The sequence below is a fragment of the Caenorhabditis remanei genome, chromosome II (genome assembly GCF_010183535.1).
Source record: "Caenorhabditis remanei strain PX506 chromosome II, whole genome shotgun sequence".
Classification (NCBI taxonomy): domain Eukaryota; kingdom Metazoa; phylum Nematoda; class Chromadorea; order Rhabditida; family Rhabditidae; genus Caenorhabditis; species Caenorhabditis remanei.
The window spans coordinates 13,689,649-13,711,494 of NC_071329.1; the positions used below are offsets into that span (position 1 = coordinate 13,689,649).

General features: G+C 36.3%; 8 protein-coding genes across 8 annotated transcripts; 7 read left to right on the plus strand and 1 right to left on the minus strand.

The window, feature by feature from the left end:
* Positions 1 to 2,233: 2,233 nt before the first annotated feature.
* On the plus strand, positions 2,234 to 2,792 carry GCK72_006717 (uncharacterized protein; the record flags this gene model as incomplete). Its single annotated transcript, XM_053725758.1, has 2 exons — positions 2,234 to 2,592; positions 2,660 to 2,792. The coding sequence occupies 2 exons, from the start codon at positions 2,234 to 2,236 to the stop codon at positions 2,790 to 2,792; spliced, it is 492 nt and encodes a 163-aa protein (XP_053589952.1).
* Positions 2,793 to 5,349: 2,557 nt separating this feature from the next.
* Positions 5,350 to 7,552, plus strand: GCK72_006718 (uncharacterized protein; the record flags this gene model as incomplete). The annotated part of the gene is made up of 6 exons (XM_053725759.1): positions 5,350 to 5,589; positions 5,635 to 6,354; positions 6,400 to 6,579; positions 6,623 to 6,835; positions 6,886 to 6,987; positions 7,034 to 7,552. The coding sequence occupies 6 exons, from the start codon at positions 5,350 to 5,352 to the stop codon at positions 7,550 to 7,552; spliced, it is 1,974 nt and encodes a 657-aa protein (XP_053589953.1).
* A 733-nt stretch (positions 7,553 to 8,285) lies between these two features.
* Positions 8,286 to 9,815, plus strand: GCK72_006719 (uncharacterized protein; the record flags this gene model as incomplete). Its single annotated transcript, XM_053725760.1, has 5 exons — positions 8,286 to 8,516; positions 8,568 to 8,738; positions 8,785 to 9,099; positions 9,153 to 9,290; positions 9,351 to 9,815. The coding sequence occupies 5 exons, from the start codon at positions 8,286 to 8,288 to the stop codon at positions 9,813 to 9,815; spliced, it is 1,320 nt and encodes a 439-aa protein (XP_053589954.1).
* A 218-nt stretch (positions 9,816 to 10,033) lies between these two features.
* Positions 10,034 to 11,656, plus strand: GCK72_006720 (uncharacterized protein; the record flags this gene model as incomplete). The annotated part of the gene is made up of 6 exons (XM_053725761.1): positions 10,034 to 10,261; positions 10,446 to 10,613; positions 10,662 to 10,790; positions 10,837 to 10,980; positions 11,025 to 11,144; positions 11,192 to 11,656. 6 exons carry the CDS (start codon positions 10,034 to 10,036, stop codon positions 11,654 to 11,656), a joined length of 1,254 nt encoding a protein of 417 aa, XP_053589955.1.
* A 365-nt stretch (positions 11,657 to 12,021) lies between these two features.
* On the plus strand, positions 12,022 to 13,470 carry GCK72_006721 (uncharacterized protein; the record flags this gene model as incomplete). The annotated part of the gene is made up of 4 exons (XM_003109823.2): positions 12,022 to 12,126; positions 12,170 to 12,370; positions 12,476 to 12,748; positions 13,234 to 13,470. The coding sequence occupies 4 exons, from the start codon at positions 12,022 to 12,024 to the stop codon at positions 13,468 to 13,470; spliced, it is 816 nt and encodes a 271-aa protein (XP_003109871.2).
* Positions 13,471 to 15,540: 2,070 nt separating this feature from the next.
* On the plus strand, positions 15,541 to 17,391 carry GCK72_006722 (uncharacterized protein; the record flags this gene model as incomplete). The annotated part of the gene is made up of 5 exons (XM_003110133.2): positions 15,541 to 15,683; positions 15,726 to 15,858; positions 16,054 to 16,213; positions 17,079 to 17,154; positions 17,205 to 17,391. The coding sequence occupies 5 exons, from the start codon at positions 15,541 to 15,543 to the stop codon at positions 17,389 to 17,391; spliced, it is 699 nt and encodes a 232-aa protein (XP_003110181.2).
* Positions 17,392 to 18,007: 616 nt separating this feature from the next.
* Positions 18,008 to 18,782, minus strand: GCK72_006723 (uncharacterized protein; the record flags this gene model as incomplete). The annotated part of the gene is made up of 4 exons (XM_053725762.1): positions 18,008 to 18,076; positions 18,281 to 18,463; positions 18,516 to 18,662; positions 18,705 to 18,782. 4 exons carry the CDS (start codon positions 18,780 to 18,782, stop codon positions 18,008 to 18,010), a joined length of 477 nt encoding a protein of 158 aa, XP_053589956.1.
* A 1,496-nt stretch (positions 18,783 to 20,278) lies between these two features.
* GCK72_006724 (uncharacterized protein) lies at positions 20,279 to 21,765 on the plus strand (the record flags this gene model as incomplete). Its single annotated transcript, XM_053725763.1, has 4 exons — positions 20,279 to 20,545; positions 20,591 to 20,752; positions 20,806 to 21,663; positions 21,712 to 21,765. 4 exons carry the CDS (start codon positions 20,279 to 20,281, stop codon positions 21,763 to 21,765), a joined length of 1,341 nt encoding a protein of 446 aa, XP_053589957.1.
* Positions 21,766 to 21,846: the final 81 nt, after the last annotated feature.

A 21,846-nucleotide genomic window follows, 5' to 3' on the forward strand; every position in this document is an offset into this window, starting at 1 on the left:
TACAAAAATGGAGTTGTACTCTTGGTCTGTTTGATCCTATAAAAAGGTATTTTGTAGGACAGTTAGTTTTATCATGACACACTGTCGAACTTAGACATTTTCAACTGAAAAGGCAAAACTAGCTATTAATACACTTTTGTGCGGTACTGTAGGTATTTTGAATTGTCATTCATGAAAAGCATACCGTGTGACTTTTTTTGCGTGATTGGTTTTGTTTCTTTATGGATGACACTTCAAAATACCTATCTCTTGAGCTGTAAACCAAACTGATACGATTTTTGAAAAAGTTTTTCAAAAAAAATCGTCGGTCATGTTGACATCAGGGCTGGGCAAATTATTTGACCACGTTTTCAGTTCACCGTGACCGCACAACCTTGCTCCCTGAATTGAGTCACCTAATGTAAGAATTGGTAATTAAAAACAGCCGAGAAATTTTTGAACAGATCGGTCAACTTTCACCAAAGATATCAAACATTCAAAACAAGAATTAAAGTAATTTGCCCAGTCCTGGTTGACATGTATGCTAGAATGTTAGTACATTGGTCAAAAAATGATGGTCTAGACTGTTTCTATTTAGAAACTTTTACAAACTTTGAAACATCACTATCAGAAACTGAAATACGCAATTTTTCGAACATTCGTGATTTTCGAAACTCGTGTGAAATTTTTGTTTGAAAATGGGGCAAGCACTACTTTAGAGTGAATTTCCGAATATTTTCAATCATTTTCCTCAAAGTTCACTTTTCACGTTGAAATCGAGACCATTTTATTTGGAAAGAATAGGAAAATAGTATAACGCGAAAGTCTCCCGGACACTGACTATGAGAGCTCATAACTCATTTTGTACTAACTTTCAAATATAGATCCGAAAGGTATTTATTACCCTCATGAAATTCTGATTCAAATCGTGTTTGAAAGTACAATTTATGCTTTCATAGTTCTTGGGTAAACCTCTCTTTATGAAAGTGACTATTTGACTTTGACCTAAAATTACGCTATGCTAGATGACTATGAAGCAGATTTCGTAAACGGAAACATAAGTTTCTGATGTTACTCTATCGATGTCTACGATTAAATTTTGATGATTATATTCCCGACTTATAAGGTTCCCTTGTTAGTTTTTCTCAACCGCCCGCGTTGCCTTTTCCAAACCTCCTACCATTGTTTCTACGATGCATCTGGCGATGTCTTTGATCATTTTTTTTGTACTCCAACCTTCCAGTATCATTTCGTGTGCCCGTTGATTCCTTATGTCGTAGGGATCTGTGCTCGAATGTTTGATTGGCCTCCCATAAATGAAAACAAAACGGGGTGTCGCTTATCGTATAGAAACTATATGAAACCTGGAATAGGATACTGAAGACTTTTTAAAAATACACTATGAGTTTTTATTTTTTAAATGATCAATCAGCCTACTTGAAAGCCACTTTCCAGAAGAGAGTAGTAGAAACTGGGCAACAAAAACTAATCATGTTTGAATTCAAGCTTTTTAGTTTCCAGCGCTCCTAGCAACTAAATTGAAAATCACGGTATACTACTGATTTTCAGGAAACTTCTGAGATAATATCTTTTATGTCCCCTGATATTATCAAGGGACATAATTTTCAATTTTCAAAATAACTTCCTGGCACAGGCTTTCTAAGACGCCTGATTAAACGGCATCAGCCGGTTTTTCCTGTCGATTGCAAGTCAGGACTAGGTCCCTAGGTTCAACAAACGAGGTTCAACAAACGAGGTTCTTTGCAGTATTCCAAATTCTCAAGTGGAGATATATTTATCTTTAAATAGTTTTTTAAACCAAAACAATGTGATGGTGGTGTAAAAGGAGGCACTTTTAGGGCCGTTGGGCATCTCGAACCAATCGGTGATTTTTAAAAATCATCATGATATTCTTTTTTTACGATGGCAAAGAAAATAAAAACGTTTAAAAAAAGAAAAAGTAACGGGCTTCCAAAGTTCTCAAAACCCCACCTGTTTATATTTCAGAATCAAACTAAAATGTGTACAGCCCGGAAGAGAATGCATTTCAATTGAAGTGAAGGAAGATATAAATTACATAGCAGAAGCAATACATGACTACGTCTGTCTCATATTTCAGCCTACTCAATCAAACGTCTTAGCTCTAAATGTGAATATATCTGGCAAGAAAATTGCAATGTTAAAAAATATAGAAGACTCATTTATATTTGGACAACATCCAATAGAAATGAAAATTTTGAATACATTCCTCACAATGTATCCGAATCAAAATAGTGTATTGATTGGACCAGAAATAATTGGAGGTTTGAAAGATGACTCGGAAATACTCAAGCTCAAACGGGTTCACATATACAATATCGGACAACAATTGGGGATGAAATTTCTATCAATGTTTACTGGTCAACACATCTTATTAACGCTTCATATTGTTTCCAATGCAGAGATAACAAAAATTATCATGAAATGGATATCAAATGAGTCAATGCAGAGTCTACATACACTCGGATTCTTTATTCCTGATTCTCTTATTACACCTGATGAAGTTGTCGAGTCGTTGAAAACAGAGAGATTCAATTCAGCAATTCGGCCACGGATTTATCATCTTGATACTAAGTGAGTCGTCTTTACCAAATAAAATCTAATATGAAAAAGTAATTAGATTTCGATTGTTTTTTTTCAGAATATACCAAGATAAACCGAGAAAAATCGACTTGAGTGGTGATAACTGTTATGATATAATCAGAGAAGTTGATGGAAAGAGAGCCACTCTTCATTTCGATGACAAGTATTTCAAGATCTTGGTTTGGAATTGATTTCGCATGGACTTCTGAAAAACTCGACCTAAAAAGTTGCACTCCGGGACATTTCGCCTCCAGACATTTTGCCACCAGTATTAGTTACTATTACTGGCGATATTAGTTACTATTACTGGTTCGCGCTATTTTCACAAATCTTCCGGAAAAAACCGGTGTTAAAGTTTCGGTCCTTTTATTTTTCATTTAAACCTCCGATTTTGAAGTTTTGATATCAAGGAAAATTGTTGGCCTCTCATTTTCTTCCTGGTCTCCGATTTCAGAACAGAGCCAATTTAATGAAATGAGTTTAATAGATTTTCCGAAAATTCATACTTTAAAAAAAAGAATATTAGAACTAATTCATTTATTTTCTTCATGCTTCATAACATATCAATTCTGTAGAATAATGTGTCAAACTAGATGTTTTCATTTCAATCTAACTATTATTTTTGTTTCTCTTCTCGGTCAATGGTTTGAATGTTTTCTAGCGAGACTCCTGATTATACCGTATCAAGAAGGATGGATTGCTATAAAGGATACTGTAGTTGAAGGTGAGAGAAGAGCAATTAACGTTAATTACTAGCTCGGCACAGTTCTTACAACTGTGCTCCACCGAAATGATCTTGAAAAATGTCTCTTTTTCTCTGAGTCTCTCACTTTCGCACACAATTCTCTTCGGTTTCGGTAGAGCGCGATCGTAAGAAGTGTGCCATGGTAATACTTTTCAATTCTAGACGAAACCACTGGCCATGTCCAAGTCTCTCTTCTATTCATCCCTCTTCTTGTCGGTGGATTTATTCGTTCTCATTATATACTATCACTGTCTTTTTTCATTCCAAGCGTTGTCATTGAACGGATTATTGCGAGTATTTTCATAAGGTAACTCGATTTGAACACCAGGCTTTTGACATCATTCTCGTTTTCAGAACATACGAAAAACACCCACGTGTCTATGTCTCTACATCACTACTTTTGATTTCTCATCTTTTTTCGATTATTCTAGCTTATCAGACTATGCAATGGAAGTACTCTTATTTTCAAATTATAGTTACTTTCATTTTAGTATTGACTATTACGATTACGGTAGGAGATATAATATGAGATATGATGTGAATTAATACAAAAATTTAGATATTTGCATGTCTCTATATCTACAACTCATCGGTCACTAGACGGCTGGAACTTCAACATAGAAGATATGGATACCATTTTGGGAAGAGATTTCAAGCGAAAGAGAATTTGAGATCTTTGAAGGTAAATTCCTTTTAAAATTCAAGAAATACATTTATCTTAAAATTTCAGATGGTTCGACGTATAACAATAGTCGGTGTATGCGGGTTTCTCGTTGCTGCTCTCTTCATTTCTCTTGTTGCTTCACAATTATTACCTAATTATTTTCACAGAATTAGTCTGCAAATTTCGGAAATAGTATTGAATTTGTATGTTTTATTTACTTCTACGTAAAACTTTTAGTTAAGGTTACCAGTTTTCAGAAATCCATTATTTATTGTTCCGTCGGTAGCAGATAGAGTTCCTCCTTGGAAGAACAAACTGATTGAGACTATGCCAAAATTTATACGAAAGAAATACTCATGCACCCGGACAGTTCGACCGATGGATTATAGGGCAAGGCGGACGGTTGTTGAGGAAACGAACACTTATTGGACGCAATATTCAAATAACTGGTGATAAATGTCATAAATAACTACCTCGGTCTAATAAACTTGCCATATAAAGTCGTTTTCATTTGCCAGATATTTCTGAAAGCGCATGCTTTTAACCAGACTCGCAAAATCCTGGCCCGACCTGGCCGATGATGAAGTTTGCCGGCCCGATTGGCCCGGATTCAAAAAATGTGCACAATTTGTTCGCAAAATTTTTCAATGTTTTTTTTTTAATTTTCGTAAAAGCAGTCAAAAATCCTATGTACGCTTCAGGTTTATCGATATTTAAAATAATAGGCGAAAACTAGACTTTTTTGCAAAAAATCCAAAAAATTCAATCTTTAAAATTTTTCTACTGAGACCCGGGCCGGTGAAAAATCTGGAATCGGTCCGGCCCAGCCCCGCCCGTTTAATTGACTACAGTAATCCTTAAAGGCGCAATGCCCAATCGTTCAAAAATATCCTGCAACGATTGTGTACTGTAACAATTTATTCTTTTTTTCTTGCTGTGCTCGCTGCTGACTTTTTGCTTGACTTTCCTCGAAAAATTGCGATTTTTAACGGTTTTTAGCAGGAAAAACTAGAAAAATCTGTGAAAATCTATTAGAAATCAGCTGGAATTGACTAAAATCGCACTAAATATCGATAGCTTCTTTAAACATTGCAATTTTTACACTTTTAGCTTTAAAAAACTAGAAAAATCGATGGAAAATCGGCTGAAAGTGGCTGTAATCCCCCGAACCAACTTTAAAAAAACTTTGCTGGCTTTTTTGTTGAAACCCACGGTTTTGCTTGTTCCGGTAATTTTCAACGGTAAAATTTATGAGAAAAATCCCCCGAAAATCGCTTTCAATATTTGTCATTTTGGTACCAGCCGACGTCAGTTAAATTTAAAAATTTTCAGTGACACCATGAGTCGCCATAAGTACATAGACTACATACGAGAAAAGTTTGCAAAAATAGAGAATAATATTGCTGAAATGGACAATCGTTGCAATACGTACGAAAGAAAAGTAGAAGAGAACCGAATCACGGAAGAAAGAGACGCCGAACACATGAAGAAAAGCATAATGGATCAGGAATGGAGAGATGACACGTTTCGAATGAGTTTGAAGAAATTGGAGAACCGGTTGAAAAACGAGACTGAAAAAGTGAGTAACTAATTAATCGATCGATAAATTGTTTTCCAAATTCAGATAGAATCGGAGAAAAGCGAGCAGCAAGCAATGATGAACTCAGTTAATGCTGAACTTCGATCAATTCGTGAAGATTTCTCTAGTTTTAAAAACTTGTTTTATGAAAGTTATATGATGAATCTCGAAAAAATCGATGAAAACGTTTATGAGAAGTTTCGATGTCTGGAAACCAGTGTTGAGGAACTCAGAATCAAAAGTCGGAACGATTACAGCAATGTTTCTTTAGAGAATAATTCCGTCGACTACTACTATTTCGATAACGAGATGAAAGCTATATCTGAATGGATTACGAACCAAGAGTTGAGAGGCGAAGAAGTTCGAGAAGAACTCGAAGAATTAAGATTGGAAATCGAAAATTACAAAGAAGATATGATTTCAATTAAATACGAACAACGATCAGAATCGCGAAATCTTAATTCTGAAATTGAAGCGATCTGTGATACCGTAGCAGATATACATAACCAGAATGAAAGCGATATGACTGTTCAAGAGAAGTTCAATGAAGATGTGAAAAGTGATCTCAATAAAATCGGTGATTTCATTAAGCAGATGAATAAGAAACAGCAGGCATTTGAGAAATCTGTCAACTTGAACGGATGTTCTGGATGCTCAGAAATTGAAGAAATGAGAGAGTGTTTGATGAGACAAATGACTGATAACCAGGAAATGAATCGAGCGATCGACGAACTTCGAAATGAAATGAGAAGTCAACAAGAGCTGGTTTACAGACATTTTCTCTCTTTCGTTTCTCATTTCTCATTTCAGGCCGAAGCAGTGAAAATAAAACAAGAGCTGTTCAATCAATCGGTACCGCTGGAAGTGAGATCTCTTCGAAAAGAAGTCGAAGAAAGCCGGAGAATCGGAAACCATGCAGTTGCAGAACTTTTTGCGATTCGTTTGGAAATAGACGAATTGAAACAGAAACACGAGAAAGAAATTGAAAAAGTAGGGATTCTGAGATAAAGAAATAGCAAGCATTTGATTTCAGCTGGAATCCGAAAATGTTCAACAACAATATCTCATCGATTCGCTTCGTTCGGAAGTTAAAGTTCTAAATGACAACTATTCGCAATTCGACGAAAAAATTCGTGATGAGTTTCACTATCTTCATTGCGATTTGAAAACACTTAGCAGTACATGTGACCAGGGACACAAAGAGAGCTCTTTCGTCGATGAAAACTCGAATTTGTCGAAAGAAAAGGTAGAAATTTGCTCTTTTTCTCTATCGAGATATAGTTTTTAACTTTACAGATCACTCTTAAAAACACGTCATCTAAAATAGAGAGTACGATTGATGATCTTCGCAATGAAATCGAAGAGATTTTTGAAAAGTTGCAGACTATTAATCAAGAGGTTCTATAATATTTTCTTTGAAACAATCAGAAATACTATTTTTCAGGTCGAATCGATTCAAAACTTTCAAAAGGGAAAATTCAACGGACTAGCGGTTGTCATCAACGATATCTTGGAGAAGATTCAACACGATTCTTTCGAAAATATTCAAATGTTTGAATTCGAAAATAATAATCGGCCAATTCAGGAGGAAATCATAGGAGAATGGAGACTTTCCGGATCAAAAAATGTGGATGAATTCGTCGAAAGAAACCAGGCATACCCACATGAAGTATATAAAGAAAATGCGAAATTCGCTGTTGATGGAGACTGGTTCAGATCTTATTTCTACAATGGAAAAGAGTTTGTTCGAATGAAACGGAAGAGACTCGGCATTCTGGAAAGCAATAGAAACTTTTGTTTCATTGAGAATAATCATATTAAATCGGTCGAATTTCATGGACTTGACAATAAAGTCACTGAAAATGCGGAGAGATGTTCGAGATACATGGTGAATGATCAGCTTGTTGTCGTTAACAGAATGGGAGGAGTCGTCTGTAAACGCGTTTATGACAAAATCAAATGATGATTTCATTTCATGGTAATTGCAGTCCACCCCTCTTTCAACTGAGCCCTACCGCAAACGTTTTTCAAAGTATTTATTTCAAATTGTTATGAAAAACAGTGAAAATAGGCCAAAAACTGTGAGAATATGTGTCGGCGCGAGAACAAACTCTGCGTCTCGCCGATACTTTCTCGTTTGCGGTGGAGCGTAGGTGTAAGTTGGGTGGACTGCTAATATCAAAAGTTAGTTGCTATCAAATGTGTACTGTTTTTTAATTCTGTTCCATCCCCTTTTCAGTTCCCCCATCTCATATATCACTCGCCTTTTTCAATTTTTGTTCAAGTTTTACCACACGTTCATGTTTATTACCCTTAATTATACTTTTTTCTATTGCATCTTTTTTCTATTGCTCATCATTACTATGTTGAATTTGTTTTATCACAATCACTGCTAATTTAGTAACATTTCTATGTAAATAACACGGATTTTCTATTTAAACTCCCGATTTCTTTTTTGTTTTCATTTTTATCTGCGTTGAATACGAGAATATTCATATTTCTTTACAGTTTTGATTACATATATTAGTTCGGCACAGTTCTTACAACTGCGCTCCACCGAAATCCCCTTGAGAAATGTCTCTTTTCTCTGAGTTTCTCAATTTCGCACATAGTTTTCTTTGGTTTCGGTAGAGCGCGATTGTAAGAAGCGTTCCGTGCCAATAGCTGCTTTTCTTAACAATTCTGTTGCAGAAACAATGTACCGCATGTTATCTGAAAGTGTCAATCGACTTGACGATAAATTAAACCAATTGAGTGAACTTTTGGAAGAAAAAAGGAACGAGAAAGAGGAAGAAGAGGCGAAAGTCTCCACAGACGAGTTTCGACGTATCGAAGCAGAAGCGCAGGAGAATCTGAAGAATTGGGTACTGAAGCAAGAGGCAAACGATGAAATTATTCTGAAAGAGTTAAAAAGTACAAATGTAAAGGTATTCAAAGCTCTTGTTTTGTGCTGTACATGCTGTTACTTACTTTTTCAGTTCAATATCGAAAAAAGTGCTCAGCGAACATTAATAAGGTCTCTCTTCATGGAAATGAAGGATACCCGAGAGGAATGCAATGCTTTTGGAACTCAAGTTTTCAATGAATTAAATAGTCTTCGAGATGATATCAATGAGCTTAAGAACTTGTTGGTTACTTCGAAAGAAAAGGTTTTCACAATGTTCTTTCCTATTTTTCAACAGAAAATGCTTTTAGGGTTGCTCTGAAAATCAAAATAGCGAGTCTGTCAAGTCGGAAGCTACTGATACGCAGTGCACATCTACTGAGTCTGAAACTGTCGACGAGTATCCATTGCTTCCAGGCGGATTGAATCAACGATATTCAAATTTTTATATTTTCAAAAATTGCCCGAAATGCACTCGTCTTGTAAACAAAACGGATGAAAGCAATCATGTGAAGTGTTCGTGTGGAGCATTTTTCTGCTGGGTCTGTCTGTTCCAGGCATCTGAATCCAGACCTATATATGCACACATGAAAGAGGAACACGGCTGCCACGGAGGAAATTATGACGTTAGTTGTGCACAAGAATGTTGCCTTCCAACTATGAAAATATATAATTTTAGATTCCGGAATTCGAAGATGGTAACATCGATGTACAAAGAGCTATCGCTGAAAACTTGCGATTCCAACCAGATGATGAATTCGATCAAGAGGAAGAGGGCCGTCTTAACCGTAATTTGAACTTGGCAGAACAACAGCAAGTAATTTACAGTTCAATCGTTTTAGAAAGAAAAATTATTTTTTTAATTGTATCTCTTCAGGCACCCCAACTCGAAAATAGCAACAACGGTCCCGCTGAAGAGCGACAAGTTTCTGAGGATTCCTACCTAAGCGATGAAGAAAATGACGAGGAAGAGCAAAAACGTCTTCATGAGGAGCAGGATTTCACCGCTGAATTGACAAAAAAACTGACTTTGGTCAAACGACAGCAAGACAATCGTTCGCTACCACCTGCTTCCAAAGTACAATTATTTGATAGTGCTGTCGGATTTCCTCAAACTACTCCCACCATTCCGAATCCACCTCAAATTGCACAACGCTTTCAGAAACATTTGAATGAGTTTCCATCAGTTCTTCTTGAGAAATATCCAGTGTATTACAAAAGCAAACGTCGTCGGGCAGCTTTGTTAAAATGGATCAACGAGTCGGACAGTCAATATCAACATGACCATCGCATGAGAGAACTCTTCCGCTATGCAGAGAATAACATCAATCTTACTGTCTAACATTCTCACAATTATATAACGATTATACCCATTACCTCCTGTTTATCAACACCTTTTATAACTATCTCATCCCTGGCACCAATATATAAAGCCCCCTTGTAATAAAGTTTGATTTTTTATGCAATGTTTTATCTCCGGTCAACCAATGGTAGAAACCCTCCTTGAGTATCTTATTTTTCGTTATTTTTTTTTTGAAATTTAACTATTTTTTAGTAAATATGCTTCGTTTTTTCTCCGAAGGAGTCACCGGCGAAGTGAACGAAAAACTGAATAAATTGAGTGAAGGATTGGAAGAAATGAAAAGAGAAAAAGAGAAAAACGAAATATCCGCTGAAGAAACGCGTCGTATTGAAGCAGAAGAGCAAGAAAATCTGAAAAAATGGATTTTAAAGCAAGAATCAAACGATGAATTTCTACTGGAAGAAATTAAAAGAACAGACAAAGAGGTTGATTGCAACAATCATTTCTCCTAATTGTATTAACACAGCACGCTTCTTACAACCGCGCTCTACCGAAACCGAAGAAAATTGTGTACAAAGTTTAGAGACTCAGAGAAAAAGAACCAAAGAAAGGACATTTCGGTGGAGCGCAGTAGTAATAACTGTACCGAGCTAATATTTTTATTCACAGATCGAATGCGAAAAGAGTGCCCAACGATCGTTTATGAGAGCGCTCTTCATGGAAATGAAGGATTGTCGAGAGGACTGTAATGCATTTGGGACTCGAGTATTTAATGAAATCAGTAATCTTCGGAGTGATATAAAGGAACTCAGAAAGTTGTTCACTTCAAGAGAGAAGGTATTTAAATAATAATAATTTTTCCCTTTTTGAGGAATATACTTTCAGGAGAATTTCCGCTTGGAAAAACCTATTAAATATGATCAGTCGGTGTCGAATAACGAGGCGCTTGTCGCTGATAAACGGTGTGCCTCCGACACAGATTCTGGGAATGGGGAATCAGATTTTAACCGAATGGTGAGAGGCTATAAGATATCTTACATGTTTCTATTGCCCTTTTTAGATTATGAAAATGACAAAATCTTACGATAACGAGGAATATATTCGAGAATATCGAACTACAGTGAAGAGACTTGAGAAAAGTGTCGTCTCTCTTCATGAAGAATGCACTGAAATTCGAATTACACTTGATAATTTCAAGCTGGAAGTGAGTTTTCGTAATATCGATCAGTCTAATTTATTGTTTTATAGGTCGAGGCAATGAGACGTGAGCAGGCTGAGAAGCTCGTTTCGATAGAGCAAACATTTCGGAAGGAACTGGAGACGTTGCGAAATGAGTCGGAGAAGAGAAGTGAATCTCAAGATATCAAGGTTATACTCCGGGAAGCTCTAACTCATGTAAATTGATGAATTTTCAGCCCAAAATCATTGTTCCCGTTCAAAAGTCTGAGTCAACATCTTCAGCTCTGAAACCGAAACCAAAGATACCTCCAAAAGATGTTCCCATTCAGGAGGCAATCATTGGAGAGTGGAAACTTATTTCACACGATAAACTTCACAATTTCTGTGAGAAAAATAAAAAGTACAAACATGAAGTTCACTTGGAAAATGTAAAATTCACGATTGACGATGGCAAGCTCACTTCTTACGCTTTCAACGGAAAATCGTATGTGAAGCTGAAGTCTAAAGCGATGAAGAAAGGAAATAGCAAGAAGAACTATTGGCACGTCGAGAACGATGTTATCAAATCGTTCGATTCAAATGGAATTGTTGATCCGAAAGCAAGCGAATACTCGTCTCGATACATTAAGAAAGGGCAACTGATCATTACTAATGAAATTGGAGGAATCACCTGCACACGAGTTTTTCAACGAATTAAGTAAATTTCACTCGTTTTTCAGTGTTACCAGGATTCCCATTACTAGATCTTCAACAGACTTTCTACTGTAAAATTATCTTCTTTTCCCTTTCTTGTCTTTATTCGCATTTTCCCATAATATTATTTGCACAACATCTTCCCCCTTTTCCCATCCTTCCTTGAAACTCCCACTTCTTATTCTGTAAATCCACTCAACTCAAAGTTTCAACAAATCAATTCTTGTCCATATTTTTCCATTTACACGTCAAATTTATATATCTTCTGATGCAATCAGTTTTTCGATAAAAAATAAATCGAACTTGACGTGCCCACTTTGCCCTGTCATTACTACTTATCGATTCCATTCGAACTTCCAATTCGAATAAAAAGATGACACGCAAGAGACAGAAATTGGTCATTAAAAGAACTGCTAACTTGACTGATTCTATGAGAAAAGAACGTCAATCGGAGACTTTTGAAGAGATGAGCACTGCGGTGAGTTTGGACATCTGGACTGACAGATTTTCTAATTTTCTAGGTTTCGAAAGAAACGACGTCAGTCGAATCGCTTCGCCAAAAGAAAAAAGTTAAAGCGGCTCGAACGATTCGAGTTCAAAGAGAGAAGATCATAAGATATGAAGCGAAGTTGGCAGCTGCTTACCAAAAATCTGAAAATACGCACTCGTTGGATACTGTAACTGAGCCAGAAGACATTGATGAATTCGATAAGAAGTGTGAGGTTAGTGCTCCTCGTGGCGCAGTCGGTACCAGTTTTGAACTACGCACGGCTGCTCGAGAGTTCGAATCCTCTATTCCACTTTTCATTTTTTTTTGTCTTTTTTAGGAATCCAGACACATCGGACCTCAATTAAACCCGATGAAATTCGTTGCCACTGATGTTGAGACTCCGGCTCAAGCGGTTTTCGTTTCGGATTTCGATCTGTGTGAGGCAATGCACCGCCCGGAACCTAATTCGACTCAATCGAAGAAAGTGGAATCTTCGAAACGGTTCGAGGTGGAACAGAAGTTTCTGGAAGAACTTGTGACGGATATTGAGAAATTGTTGGCGTCGAGTGGAAGAATGGATGTGGAATTGAAGGTTGTGAAGACGAGAGAGGTATGTGGGGACATCTGGATAGACAGACATACAGTATCGGTCAAAAAGTTGTGAACTTTGCCCGTTTTCAATTGAAATTGTACAACTTTGAGAGTTTGTCATGATAATACTGATTGTCTCACAAAGAAAGTTTTTAATAAATTATAAAGATCAAAAGTAGAGCTTCATTTTTGTAGTTGTCAACGTTTTTGTACGAGCACTCCCTAGAAAGTTACATATCGACAAAGTAATTTCAGTGCAAAATAGAGTGGTTTTCTAGCTGTCGTCTAAAAATGACTATATCTCTCTAGGGTGTGATCGTACAAAAAAGTTTTCAATTGCAAAAATGAAGCTCAATCTTTGATCTAAAGGATCCATTAAAAACTTTCTTTGTGAGACAATCAGAATTACCATGACACACTCTCAAAGTTGGACAATTTCAACAAAGTTTACAACCTTTTGACCGGTACTGTAAGGACAGAAGTCTTTAAACCTTCCAATTTCAGAATAATGGATCTCCATGCAGCAAAATCAGTTTGGTTCGGAAAATGAAGGCTGAAAAAGTTGGAGAAAATCTGAAGAATCAACGTGAACTCTATGGATTCGAAGCGTCTGAAATTCCAATGAAAGATGACGAATTCAAAAGAGATCACGGGAATAGTGAAGTGAAAATCACAAAGAATCAGAAAGTTCCATCTGGATACAAGATGTATACTTCGTTTAAACGTCTTTTCGGTTACTGAATACAATCTTTTGTAGCCATTTGGTTTTTTTGCTTTTAAAATTCTCCATTTTTCCTCAATTTCACCGGAATCTACCTTCTTAAAAATACATTTCCATCTCTTTGAAATTAAAGAATATGAATATGCAATTTGGAGGAAATGAGAAATGAGAGAACACAGACATTTATATGGATATTGAGTCAAATATGATTATAATCATAAACTCAATTTCTATTCAGCCGAATTTTATAGGTATTTGTCTTTTTTTTTTGAAAATGACTAAACGAGTTCTTATGAGTCAGAAAATAAGTTGTTTAAATAATATTTATCTAGGAAAGTCTTTCTTTCAAAAACAAAGATAATTTGTTTTTTTTGACGTCTTGTTTTTACAACTGCGCTCAACCGAAATCCCCTTAAAACATGTCTCTTTTTCTCCGAGTCTCTCAATTTCGCACACTATTTTTCTCGGTTTCTGTAGAGCGCGGTTGTAAGAAGCGTGCCGTGCTAATATACTTTAGAATTCTATTTGCAAGTTAAAATGAACTAGGCTAGCTCAGTTCAAAATATGAAGCTTTGTTCTCCCAACTGGACTGCGAATTAGTTTTTTTCTTGGAAAGTCACTAATAAGAACTTCATAACTTTTTCCCATTTCAGAGCATCAGTCATATTTCCAGAAAGTTGAAGTTTTATGAAGTTTCTACGGTTTTTGTAAGATCACTCAGCTCATGGATGCATCATTTTCTTCTTGTCAGATTGTACTAAAATACGTTGAAAGACAAATTTCACATGCTACAATGACCCGGGTTATTTGTTCAGTTGACTGATTTCATGTCACATTTTTCATTCTGAGAATTCAGTAATTTTTGAGAACGTGATCTTATGTGGTAGGTCTCAAAGTTGTCCGGATTTCCGGGTTTCCTTTATTCCGGTTCCGGAATTCCGGATTCCGGATGTGGAAAATTTCATTCAGGTTTTGGATTCCGGACTCCGTTTATTTGAGTTTCCCATTTCCGGAATCCGGGAGTTAAAATATTTAATTTTTTTGAATTTAAAAGACGATTATAGTAGTCCTTTTTTTGTTTTCATACTCAAAAGTAGTTTAAAGCTTTATTTATCCTTAAAAACACTAGAATAAATGACTTGGTCTTGCAAATTTTGCAAATCATTCGGATTTCCAGATTCCGGAATTCCGAGTTTTTCAAAATTCCGGAAATCGTAAAATCTCATTTCGTACAACAATGGTAGGACTATCGTTTAAAAATCTTTGAGGATCAATTTGATCAAAACTCCTTTATGTGCGTAGTTGAACACTTTTCGTACCAGGAAGAACAAAGTTCATCAACGACAACTGATCCGTGCAAATATTCTTAAAACTATAAAAATTGTAATCTAGAATTGTTTTTAACAAACAACAAAAATTGAGTTTAATCAGAACAATCAGAGTTCATGTTTTACGAAAAATTGAGTATTTAGTCAGAGGACATAGTGTTTTTGGTTCAGTTTCAAAATTTTACATCTTTCAAATTCTAAATCTGTGAATCCAGATGTCTTCTAGACTCTTTTTGTTTTCCATCCTCATTCCCTTATATACAGAAGTTCGGATAAATTGGAATTCATGAATCCAAGAATAATTACTCACTTCCTATGTATTCTTCGTTTTATTTTTATGTTGTCTGTGATTTATATTCTCTTCATTTCTTTTTGTTTTTCTATTCAGCTCTTCCAACTTATTCCCTTTTTGGATAACCTTTTCCATTTTTATTACTTTCCCAAAAAGAGTTTTATTGCCATTTAGAGGGAATGGGTCTTATGACTTTTCCCTTCGGAACATTAAATTTAAAATGAGAAATAAACCAGTTTTTTTAATCGGAGCTGCAAACGCGTTTCCCTTTTCGTCACATGATTTATTAATGAGAATTTCTGTGGTATCTGAAAACGAAGAGAAAATTAATTAAAAAGTTTCAGCTGTCTTAGAAAAGAAGCCAAGCCAAGCCCCTTTTTGGTTAGCTCTCACTCACTCAGTTTCACATTTTGAATACATATTCGACATCTCTCAAACTTATGTTTTTTTCATTTCTTTCAGCTTCAAAAATGCTCGGTTACATAAGCCTTTTGTGCTTGATTGCCATGGTGCCATGTGGTATTGCGACTCCTGCTCATAGAGCACACGCTGTCGGATGGGAAGAGGTTATTCTGGAGGTCCAGGAGGCAATTCGCAGTCTCGTCAATCATAGGTTTGGTTCGCAATGAATTCACTTTAGTAAGAAATAGTTCAGATCAACATTCCTCCATGATGAGATGAAGAAGACTTGTCTCGGAAAGGATTTCATGTTGATGAAAGTGAATATTGTCAAGGGACCACGTCAGAATGAGACCATCTTCGAAAACTATGCACACTGGGGAGACAATGTGAGCATACTGAATATACTTCTAACATCTATTAGCACGGCACCCTCCTTACAACCGTGCTCAACCGAAATTCCCTTAAAACATGTTTCTTTTTCTCTGAACCTCTCAATTTCGCACACAATGTTCTTCGGTTTCGGAAGAGCGCGCTTGTAAGAACTGTGCCAAACTGATATACTTATTATCCCCAAATTTCAGTGTGTATTCCACGTCTACGACGCCGGTGTTGTGTCTCTTCAACAATGGTGTTTGGAGGATCCGGCACGTCATCTGATTTACGAGCAGAATCAGACAGAGTCGCCGTTGAAGGGAACCCAAATGATTGTCAACACAAAGTGCCATCTTTTCGAGGAAGATCGTAAGTTTTGGTTCTTGATCTCCTAGGTTTGCAGACAACGTTTAATCTTACATTTGTGACTCAAAATGTATTTTTGGATACTGAGAAAACTAATAAGCAAATTTGATTAAATGTTTCACCTGTTTCGTATACGAAGAAGCAGGCTGAAAAAGAACAGGGAGAGATTTCAGCTGCAATTTAGATGGAGGGGATAAGGGTTCAGGATATAGTTATTTGAGCATCACGATTTAGAAAAGATATACGTACAGGCAGACATGCAGAAACTTACACAAATAGAGACGAGAGCTGAAATCCGAAAATTTCAATTTCTAGCCAGCTAGACACATACAGTACCGCTCAAAAGGTTATCAACTTTGGCTGTTTTCAGTGGAAATGACCAACTTTGACAGTGTATTTCTTTGTCACCTGATTGTCCGATAAACTCAATTTTGTATGGATTGGACAGAGCAAAAATAGCACATCATTTTTGTAGTTGACTATTCTTCTGTAGGGGCACTATCTTGAAAGTTAGAGGTTGTTAATGTGAAAAGCTCCAACATTATGCTAATATGCACTGAAATTAGTCAGTTTCAGGGATAAAATACTTTGATTACCTGTAACTCTCATGGTAATGTCCCTACAAAAAAATGGTCAACTACAAAAATTATGAGCTTTTTTTGCTCTGTCCAACCTATATAAAATACAATTTGTGGGACAATCAGGTGACACCGAAATACACTGCCAAAGTTGGTCATTTTCCTCAGAAACTGTCAAAGTTCGTATATTTTTGCATGGTACTGTAGACTGAAACGGAAGTTGTTTGGAAGTTTGAGGACTTTGAAGTTTAGCAATAATAAAAGAATCCAAAAATTTTCCTCTTTTCCAGCGGATGACTACTACCGTAACCTCACCGAAAACTTTATCAAGTTCTTCATCATTGTCGCCTCCATCTCCATGATTCTGTAAGCATCCTTACTCTCGAAACCTCTGACAAAACAACTACAAATTCCAGAACAATCATCAACTGGATTTTCCGTCGCGACGTCGTCGTTGTTGTCAACAACGCAGCAGATAAAGCAAAGGAAATGGAGAACTCTCTGATTGAGAGACACAACGAGTGGAAGGAAAGAGAAGTCGACAACTCGACTGGCGACAAGGCTCTTCTTCTGGAGAATCAGGAGCAGAACGAGTCAGCGTGACTCGAGGAGAAACTCTTTTCTCTTGGCTTTCTTTGAAATTATTTATACTTTTTTGTGTCTGTGTTGAATTTAATTGTGAATAATGGACAAGAATGCTATTAAAAAAAGAGAATTGAGTTTCATACGATGGGTTTTTCCATCGAATAAAGATTTTTTGAACTGTTAAAATATGGCTTTTTATGTGATTGTATGAACAGAAACAGGTAAACTCTGGTTTTCGGAAATGAAAACAATCCTGGGTCCCTGTTATTTAGATTTCAGACAATAGGAGATCAATAATCATAAACAGATCACAAATCTGACATTTTATTAGCACGACACGCTTTTTACAAACGCGCTCTACCGAAACAGAAGAAAATTGCGGGCGAGATTAAGAGACTCTGAGAAAATTGGATTTTTCAACGGTATTTCGGTGGAGCGCAGTTGTAATATCTGTGCCGAGCTAATAATTTTCAAGAACTGAAGATTTCACATTTCCAAGTCTCTGTCACAAGCGGTATTCCAGACTGTGTCCCAATAATAATAATAAATGTTTTATTCTCAAAACATTCAATTAGTAATAGACCTATTCACTGATGTAAACATTTTGATAACTTCTCCAGATGACTTTTTTTCCTTAAATTTTTGTAGAATCCATAGATGTTTGGACAGCTGGGAGCTTGTTAGAATCATTATCACTGCTGATCTGCAATTTGAAATTTTTAATTGTTTAATTAATTTTTCCCAATACCCCCAATCTTACTAACCCAACCGTAAGCAAATCAAACGCTAAGAACTGAAAAATTACAGCAAATTTGATTATGCAACCCACACATAATACGAACAACATCTGAAAATTTTAGAGATTTTTTTAGAGAGCATTTTTTTAAAAACCAGGAAGAGATCTCACCTGTGACGCAGTAACGACTATAAATGCCAATGAATAAAATGCTGAAACAAGACAAAGAGATTTCTCAGCTGTCTTCACTCGATCCGGAAGAATAATAAGTTTATATAATGAAATAGAAGTGCAGACGAGTGTAAATGCCAATGCAGTCATAATGTAGATAGATTGGAACTTTGAAAGAGATGCCTGAAGATTCAAAGAATTTAATCTCAATTCAGAGGCCTACAGTATCTCTAACCCATTCCACGTATTTCACATAAGTGACAAAGAACCCTCCGTACGACGGGAGAAGGTACATACGAGGTGATAGGTAGAGGTTCCAGGTACCAGCAAATGGAACGAGGATAATAAGGAGTACTGTAGCTAAGGAAAATTTGTTCCAAATCTGGAAATTGATGGTTGGATATCCTCGAACAGACATTCTAACCTTCTCATAGCTCATCGGCCACATAACACAGCACATTCGATTCAAAACCATCAGAATCTGACCAACGGATTTCGCCATTCTTGCATGATTATAAGTGCAATAATACACTTTTAAAAATAAATTTGGCATGACGAACAATGGTGATAAAACATTACAAAGTGGAGGGATGAATGCGGTCAGTCTACTAAATGAGATATCCCAGACAAGGAGGATTATACTCTGGAAATTTGATAACTTTATAGCATTTACTAGGAATGGCCATAAAGTCAGTTTGGAGTTACAGGACGTGACTTATGTATACCATTGGAAAGCTGAGAGAACGCTGATTCCAAATATATATATATGTATATATATATATTCAGTTTTTGTCCTCGACGCCTGGTATTCAAGAAAAACAAGGTCAAAGTTAGAAAAATGACAATTATTATCTTTCTGACACGCGAAAATTGTTGAATTTTTTTTTGGCAGTTTTCGGGCGTTAAAAAGATAATGATTCTTTATTTATCCGAACTTTGATCTCGTTTTTCTCGAATACCAGGTCTCGAGGGCAAAAACTGAATATATATATATATATATATTTGGAATCAGCGTTTTCTCAGCTTTTCATTGACATAGGTCAGGTCCCATAACTCTAAACTGACTCCATGACCTTCCTTAGTTAGTTCGAATTCTGTAACTAACCACAACAGAATCTGTCGCAAAGATTCGGAAGAATGAGTTATTTCTGAATATTTTTCTCTGAGAATACAACACCGTTTTTAGTATGAAAATATGCAATAAAACACCAGGAATCATATATAAACAAGTACCAACATATTTGGATATTTCCACGAAATCGTCATATTTAACACTGCAATTGATATAAATTGGGTCGGTGGCCATATTCATGGTTACTTTGAAAGCAACTTGCTGAGTTTGAAAAGTGAGATATCTGTTTGCAGAATGATTTCAAAAACCTGAGATAATGATAGTGTACCAGGGAGAAACGTGTCAAACTCAAGATTTCAAGAAACAATCTTAATCGAAAACGGAAATAATGTCAGGTTACATTTAGAGATCGCGTGTTTTTGAATTAGAAACACCTGGACTTGAGTAGACACCAGCACCAAAATAATATGTAATCTGGAATTTTCATAACCTTTGAGAATGAGAAACGGAATGATCTAGCAAGGGGAATTACAACTATAGAGAGATGTAAGCTTTTTGGGCGTTTCATTTCTCAGAATTTTTCAGAGTATTGACGCATGAAGATACAGTATTCTACTCACATCTGAAAATAAGTTATTTAAATAATTTAATTAATTTCAGAAAACGACAACGACACTCCATTTTGCTCGCTACCGCGTGTTGTTTAGCGCAACAAAGTTTGACATTTTGAAACTCATAATCTTCTGAATTTTGGTTTTTGAGCTTATTTTTATTAGTTTTTTGTCGTTAAAAGTGTAAATTTTAATTACTAATTCTTGTAAATTATCACTATTACAAGGAAAATTTCATTTCAGAAAAATTGGTTTTCGCAATTCTCTTTTGACAAACACACTGATTACTTTTATTTTTCAGAGTGCTCGTATTCAATGTCTGAAGAAAAAAATCCGTTATCCGTTCAAACGGTCACTGCGACGAATGACTCGATTTACGATGATATTGACTTGAATGACAATACAACAGCTGAAATTCGTTATCAAACCGCAAATGATACTGAAAATATCTCGCCCCCAGTTGCAATCGAGCATAAACAAGTCGAAAAGCAAGACGACACGATTTTTAAAGTGAAAGTTTGCGAATTCGAGAAACGCGGCGGATTTTTCGATGTGCATTTTGTTTTTCGAGTCGAGACTCAGGTTTTTCCCCGGAAATTGCATAGAAACGTATATTTCTTTTTGCAGGTGGAAGGCGTTGTTGGGTTCACGAGAAAGCGCTACGACACATGGCGCCGCTTCAATGATTTTCTGGTTCTCCACGAGAAAATTGTTGACAAATATCAGCAGAAAGGGATTATCATTCCGCAACCGCCAGAGAAAAAAGTATCCGTTATGGCGAAAGCGATGGTAAGTTGAAAATAGTGATTTTACATGTCCAGTTAATAAAATGTGTTTTTCAGGCAAGCTCAAACAACTTCACCGATCCCCAGCTGCTCCAACGCGCTCGTCAACTGGAGCGGTTCATGAACCGCCTAATTCAACATCCACGTATCCGTGCCGATTGTGATATTCGTGACTTTCTCACACTCGATACAGAACTTCCTTCAACAAATCCAACGCCTGCACTCGCTGGTATTAAAATGATGAAAGCGATCAGAGTGTGCCAAGAGACTTTTGAGAAATTGATGGCTCCTATTGGAGAAGAAGTTGATCAATGGTTTGAAATCACTAATGCGATGTTCGAAGATTTCGATTCGAATATTCGAAAGTTGTATAGTGAGTCACAGGCACTAATGGCTCATCGAAAAGATATGGCTGCTAGTGGAGAGAAGTTCGCACTGAATTTGTCATTACTTGCCGCATCTGAGGAATCCATGACGCTCTCCCTTGCTCTAGCCGCTCTCACTGAAACCTACGAGAAAGCTTCTTCCATTTGGAATAAACAATCTGAGATCAATGATGCACGTTTCTCCGAATCGATTGACGAGTACATTTCACTATTGAGCTCTTTGAGAGATGTCTTCTCTGACCGTGTTCATGTATGGCATCAGTGGAAGAAGTTTCAAAGGGCGTTCGAGGAGAAACGAGCCAAGAAAACAGAAGTAGAGTTGACAGGAAATTGGAAGCAAGACGAATTGAATAAATTGAGCTTGGATATTCTGGAAAATAAGCAGAAAATGATTGAATTCGAGAAAAAATTTGATCAGGTTAGCAAGTCGATTCAGGAAGAAGTGGAACGTTTCGAAACTGGAAGAAAAGACGATATGAAGAATATGTTGATTGAATATCTTGAAGATATGATCAAGTGTCATACTGAGGTTCGTAAAATAAGCAATGTTTCAAAAAATTAATATTTTTGATTTCAGTTGAGCAAACTCTGGCAGCAGTTCGAACCGTACGCGCATAAAATTCAAAACTAATTTCATATCTTCAATCAATTACTGACAATTGCCCATCTCGTTTATGTATATAATTGTATCCATCATCTTTATTATAAGTGT